Source organism: Cryptomeria japonica, chromosome 3, assembly GCF_030272615.1.
Source record: "Cryptomeria japonica chromosome 3, Sugi_1.0, whole genome shotgun sequence".
In the NCBI taxonomy this organism is placed as follows: domain Eukaryota; kingdom Viridiplantae; phylum Streptophyta; class Pinopsida; order Cupressales; family Cupressaceae; genus Cryptomeria; species Cryptomeria japonica.
The window spans coordinates 192601719-192608615 of NC_081407.1; the positions used below are offsets into that span (position 1 = coordinate 192601719).

General features: G+C 34.3%; 1 protein-coding gene across 1 annotated transcript; it reads right to left on the minus strand.

Annotated features, from left to right (window-relative positions):
• Positions 1 to 349: 349 nt before the first annotated feature.
• LOC131874034 (uncharacterized) lies at positions 350 to 1162 on the minus strand. Its single transcript, XM_059217243.1, has 2 exons — positions 758 to 1162; positions 350 to 526 (listed from the first exon to the last, which is right to left on the minus strand). The coding sequence occupies exons 1-2, from the start codon at positions 1160 to 1162 to the stop codon at positions 350 to 352; spliced, it is 582 nt and encodes a 193-aa protein (XP_059073226.1).
• Between the last annotated feature and the right edge of the window lie 5735 nt (positions 1163 to 6897).

Below are 6897 nucleotides of genomic sequence, written 5' to 3' on the forward strand. Positions count from 1 at the left end.
GTGTAGATGTGTATATATATAATTTTTAAGAAGTGAAGGCAGCTAGTAAAAAAATTGACAATAGGCAGACCCACTTTTAATTTATACCTGAAAAAATAGGCAATTACCGAATTAGCAAAAGAAATACCTTGACATGCTCCAGCTGCTAAAAAGAAAAACCTAATAAAACTACTCAGTTCTATCAACGAATTAGCCATGAGCAAATTTAACTATGTTTTGATTAAGGCACCACCAGAGCTGCCTGTGAGAACACTAAGAGGTCACTTGCATGTATGAGGTGCTTTAAAATTGAAAATAAACACTTAAAAAGTGAAAAATATGCCCAAAACCAATTTACATAAGAAGTAAATCATGAGGAGGGGGAAACGGGGCAACTGCCCTTTTTAAGCAATTTGGGGTAAGGTCTCATGGGCTTCAAATTGTGAACTTGGTATGCAACCATGGCATGCGAAATAGAGAGAAGTTTGTGCTTAATTTCAACAACAATCGGTGTGGGTTCCAAAGTCCTCAGGGAGTGTGCAACAACCTCCATTGTGGAAAGGCATCCCCATGTGGCTCTTTTAGTAGCGTTGACTCACAACTCCACATGTTATTTCCTTGGGCATTCTGGTCATAAGGTAGACAAACTTGAACAACCCCGATTTCCCCGAGGAAGGGCATGCTTGCCCTAGCCATCTGTATGGCATGTTGCCATGTCCCATCAATCACTACCAAAACTACCCTTTTCAATCTCTCTATATTATTCCCACTTTGAGACAATACTCCTTTTAATTCCTCTCCATTGTTTTTCATTTTGGGTAGTAGGCATGGACATACCTAATGATGACGACGATACCCACTTGTTCAGATTGAGTGCTTCATTGCCCGGAAAGAGTAAAAGAACATGGCATGTCGATTGGCATATATTGTCAAGGATTGAGGAGGATTTCCCGTGTAAACAACGACCAACTATAACATAGCAATTGCTCAGACATCTATTGAGAAGCGAAACAGTCGCAAGCTTGTGCCTCGCCTCATGGGGATGTTGTAATATGACAATGTGGGTAGATGTTTTCATTGCTTGAGAAACTAGTACAGTGCAGAGGCATACATTAACATGCCTCCCACAACCTCCCTGGCATTTCTCTCTTCCTTCTTCATCTTCTCCGCAATCCTCGTCCATGGAGTAGGTGTAATCTAATAGACTGTCCATTCAAAGAATCATGAATCTCCTCGCTCCCCAGAAGGAACTACCTTTCGATTCCTTCGAATTATGTCAAATACTCTAAACTTTCACGACCTAGAATTTAATCCTTGTGATTTGCCCAGCGAGTCTCTCGTTGTCCCAAAATTTCATCAAATTTTCCCTGCATTTTTCTGTGTGCTCTGGAGTTGCTACCATTTTCAGTGGTTAAATCCTTTCTCTTTGAGCGTATTTTCAGTGTCAATTAAATCCTTTCTCTTTGAGCGTATTTTCAGTGTCAATTTTTAATTAAGGAGATTTGTATTTAGTTGTTAGGTTTTGTAAGTTGTCCCATTAACCTAAAAAAAAGTCTTCAAATTTGTGTAAATCAGTTTTAGGTAGGTGGTCACTAAACATTTTCAAGTCTTTCCACATCATTTATGTGAATAACAAATACTATTTATTTTCTATAAATTAATTTTATGATTATATATCTTATATTAAATTATTATCAATATATTGATATAATATTTATAATTAATTTTTAAAAAATAATATATAATAATATTATTTGATAATTATTATAAATAAATATAATTTTAGTATATTCATAATATTATATTATAAAATGGAGAGAGCACAGGCAAAATGTTTCAGTGGTTGTATACTATTTGAAGTGGAGAATCCTTCCTAATCAGCCTGGACACCATAATAAGGAGAAGGACTTCAAAGAGTATGCAATTCTTAATGGCTTCCTTTAGGAAGAAGAACCTATTGACCCTCCTCTCCCAAGTGGACATCCTCAGGTTGTCATGCTGAATGCTTTTGAAAGTGGTGGGAGTAGTGGTCCGGGCCGCAACAGGGGTTGTCCAAGCGGTCATGGTCGCAAAAGGGGCCGGGATCGTCTGCCAAGAGCATAACCATTGCAGTTGCCTCCATACAAATTTTGAGAGATATAACTCCTGGTGCAGGAGCACCTCCTTACTCATTAGGCCTCCATGAGGTCAAATATGGAAGACGAGTGTTTTGATGGATTCTCAATGTAAATAAGGTCAATTGTGATCATTTTTTATGTAATAAGGTCATCTAGACCAATATTTGTTATGTCTAGTCATAGGTTACTCATATTGGTAAAATTGCTCAAAATTGGTCTAAAGTTGTAAAAAGTTGTCAAAGAATGCTCAAGGTGTCTAAATGGTCCATTTTGATGTAAAATGTATTTTGAAGACGTTCTTATGTCCATTTGGACCTATTTTGATGTTTTGGGGGTCATAGGTTTGTTTGAGGTCAAAGTTGTCAATGTTGCAAAATGTTGTCACAAAATTGTCAAGTTGTCATTTGCACAAAAGTTGCATTATTGTACCCAACGCACGTATGGTTTGAAATTTAGTTGGAGAAGTTGTAACCGCCATGTGGATGCATAAATAGACCTTAGGAAGGTCGAATCAAGGTTGTTGTTGAATGTAAGAAGGAAGAATCAATAAAAATCTTGAAACTTACCGCACTTTCCTAAGTTTCTCCACGTGACAATCTGCTCCAAGGAGTTGTTCATTGACAAGACTTATTCATTTTCTTTGCAAACTTATTTGTTATAATTATTGAATGAGTCTTCTTCCTTTTCCAAGTGGTTTCATTTAATTTGGTACACTGTTGAAGAAGATATCTTGTTTTTCCTAAAATCTATCAAAACCCCAAACTAGGGTAATCTGAGACAAAGAAAAATGTAAAAATATTTATATATATATAATTGAAACACCATCCAATGGATGGAAAAACTTGTAAATATGTTATTTCTTTGTCTTTTAATGATTGCAGGGTTTCATGATGGAGTTTGCACATGCTAGGGAAGAGTACAAGGACTGAAATCTCTGCCTCAATCTGAGAAATCAGAACTTTGGTGGTGATTTGGAAGACTAAATGTAAGGTGAGAGCCTTGAAAGGGTGGTAAAGGAATAATAGGGTGTGAGGAAGATTGCTATACATGTTCCAAGTCATGTTGTGTCCATGCATCCATTAAACAATCAAAAGATTTGGCTGTGGATTGCATTTGTGCATTTGTAAACCAAGGAATAGATGAGTTGGTGATATTGTGGAGTGGAGAACCTTTGGAAGGGTGTGTGGAGATGTTCTAAGTGTGTACCCTGGGTTGGATCCCTCACAAATAAGACAAATGACAAGTACTTGTTGACTGTCCAAAACCTTGTATTGACTGCCACAATTTGACATTGAGCTGAGTTAGTGCATTAGCAAGATTGGGAATGAGTTTGGTATGGAGTTTGATGTTGGTGGAAGGTGTAAGGAGGTCTATTTTAATCATCATTAATGTTCGAGAGTGTTGTGAAGAATACTGGCCATGAAAGGAGTGTCTGTTCCCGTCTTGTACATGACTTTCCTAAAAGTTGATTTTTGTCCCTATGAACAATGTTGAGACATCAAGGTGTTGTGATGTTTCCTAGGGTGGTTGGGAGGGTTGAGTCAAGTGTTTTGGCCATAGAAGAGAGTCACAATAATGTCTCCATGAAGGTCCTTGGGTTGGGGTATGCTTATTTGGCATTGTGAGTTATGTGAGTAAGTCTTTGGTAGTCCTAATTGGGGAAGGCCTAGTGTTGTTGGCCATTGAGTGAATCTATGGTGTTTGGTATTGAACTATTTGGTCAAGGGTCTAAACATGTTGGTAAAACCTATTTGGGCATGTTTCCATGATTGGATGGAGGTTGAGAAGTAGGAGTGTGTCTTTGGGTTAATGGGGCATATTAAGAAACTAGAGGCCTTGCAAGTACTTAGTAGGCTTGAGGGTTGTTATCACCTTTTTGATTAGGTGAGTTGGAAGAAAGATCTCCCTAAGTAGTTGAGTTTGTGTGGACTATTTGCATTAAAGTGGTATCAGAGCAAGGAAGTAGGTCCCTGAAGAAGATAGTTGGGATTTGAGAGAAGAGTAAATAGGAGGTTGAGGACAAGATGCCTCTTAAGAGTGTGGGTACTGCTAGAGAGTTGCAGGAGTTGAAGGAGAAGAATGCAAGGTTGCAAGAATCCTATAATGCAATGATAGAAAGGCTTAAAGCCTTAAAGTCCAATCAAAGAAGGAATGTTGATATAGGAGATTCAAGTGATGAAGAGGAAGAAGAAGAGGAGGAAGAATAGATAGATCATGAAGAACAATAGACACTCAGATTGCTAAAGGGAGTGGAAGGCGATCAGTATCAGGCAAGAGTTGACCTACCTATGTATGGTGGAAATATGAATGAAGAAGAGTTACTTGATTGGGTAGCAACCATGGACACATATTTTGAGAGTGAAGATGTGCCAGAGGAACAAAGGGTCAAAGTGGCAAAGACAAAGTTGAAAGGACATGCTCTCCTATGGTGAGATTATGAACATGAAGAAAGAAGGAAGAAGAGCAAGGCAAAGATCATCTCATGGGACCGAATGATGGCAAAAATCGGACCTGAGTTTCTCCCTAGAGACTATCAAATTCAAATATTTAAAAGAATGCAAAGTTTAAAACATAGGGATTTAGATGTGAAAACTTCTACTGATGAATTTTAGAAGTTTAGTATAAGAGTAGGAAGGGATGAAGATGAAGTTGAAAAGGTGGCTAGGTACCTTGGTCATCTTAGATTCAATATTCAAGATGAGTCGGTAATTGCTAACCTCAAAAGTGTATTACATTATAAAATATATTATATCCTTAATTAAAAATATAATAATATTATTATATCAGTATAATATAAATAAGAATTAATATAAATAATAAAAATGTATTTTAGGATTGAGGACATAGTTAGAGTAATGAGTAATGTTAGATTTACATTTAGGATAAGTGTCAATATCAATATAAATAATATATAATAATATTATTTTTTATTATGATATAAAATATATTGCATCGTTAATATTTAGTTAGGATTAAGGTTAGAATTAGGGTTAGAGATATAGTCTAAGAAGAGTTAGGTTTAGTGTTAAGGTTAGAGATATAGTTAGGGTTATAATTGGCGTTAGGGTTAGGGTTAAGATTATAATTAAAGATAGAATAATAGTTATGACAGGGTTTAAGTCGGGATGAGGGATAGGGTTAGCGTTAAGATTAGGGTTACAATTAAATTTAGGTGAATACGTTGTTTAGTTAATACATACATATGATATTCTAGGAAAAAATATTAATTACAATATTAGAACCACATAAGTGTTATTGGCAAAAATATTAATTACATACATTAGATAAATAATACATAAAATTTAAGTGATTTGAATACTATGCTTTCAATATATGTGATACAAACTATTTGCCACTAAAAAAATGCCTACTAAGAGCCATAATTTTGATTCTTAATTTCTCATATTAGGGGAAACATTAGGGAACTTCCTAGTATTAGCTCCAAACTATGTGCCTTACACAACTATCATTCAAGACATTGACATGCTTAACACATGATGCACTCCCTCATGATTATAACTTTATATGATCACATGCTTATATTTTTAAGGATTTACTTTTTCAAATGACATTTTTCTCTCTCCAAGTCTTGTCCCATATAAACTATGGGTTTAACTAATTTTGTTTAGGATATATCATATGACTAACACTCTTATTTTTTTTTTTTGAATATAGTTATAAGTTCTTATAGAGACTTATCTCCTATATATGGCAAGCTTTATGCATTATATCACCTACCAATTTTCAAGTAAGATAAAATGGGATTGCTTTGTATAAGTTCCACTACCACCTTTCTCTATCTTATTATTTTTAATAGAACCATATAATTGTATTTGATCTTTTATTCATTCTTGTACCATAAAGATGGTCATGAAATATTTTTTTCTTGTGTTGTACATTTTGTATGGATATTAATGATGGTAAAATTAAATGATGACATCTTGTTGGGTCCATTATTTTATATAGGCCTTATGATAATACCATTCAAGATGTCTATATATTACATGCATAATTGTGAGTGTTATATACTTATAGATGCATGATCACTATGGAATTCATATACACCTCAAATTGGGACAAATAAAATGATGAAATTCACATATCTAGATGTCGCTTCTCATATAGTTTTAGGTCCATTTCCTTATTACATCCATCTATAGATTGCATATTTGCCTATAGAGTCTATGTATGATTTTGGTTATTAATGCATACATTTATTTTTACACATCACCCAAATTGATTTGTCCTTTATATATATAAAAAAATTAAATTGAATCTTGCAAATTACTTCCCTTCAAGAAATAAGTACACTTTTGCATGGTTTATTTCTACACCCTTATTTAAATGCATTGAATACACTTGCTTTTAATCATCAAATAATCATCTCTAAATCCACGATCTATTCACATATTAAATTTTCTTGTTTACACTTAAATATGTCAAATTTTGTCAATTACTATATCAAATCTATAGGTACAAAGATATATATGTGATTTAGACTTGACTATAACTCCAAACTTGACTCTACATAATCAAATTAAAATATTTGATTATAAGATAAATGACACTTTGAGATTCTCAACCAAGATTAATGATACTATTACTATCACAATGTCTTGATTTATTGATTGGCAAACAATATCAATTTGAGATTCGACATAGATAGTTAGAATCTCCTACATCTAATTAACTATAAAAGTGTCGCTTAAGAATCAGTCATCTCAAAAAACATATGTCATATATATAATATCTAGATCAATACGTGAATACTTAAGGATTACATAACTAAACATCTTTATTC

Bases quoted from the DNA above. Each gene is read 5' to 3' on its own strand.
- LOC131874034 (XM_059217243.1), bottom strand. From the start codon at position 1,162: ATGGACGAGGATTGCGGAGAAGATGAAGAAGGAAGAGAGAAATGCCAG. The intron at 527-757 runs GTCTCAAAGTGG...TCCACAATGGAG, and splicing joins GAGGAATTAAAAGGAGTATT to GTTGTTGCACACTCCCTGAG.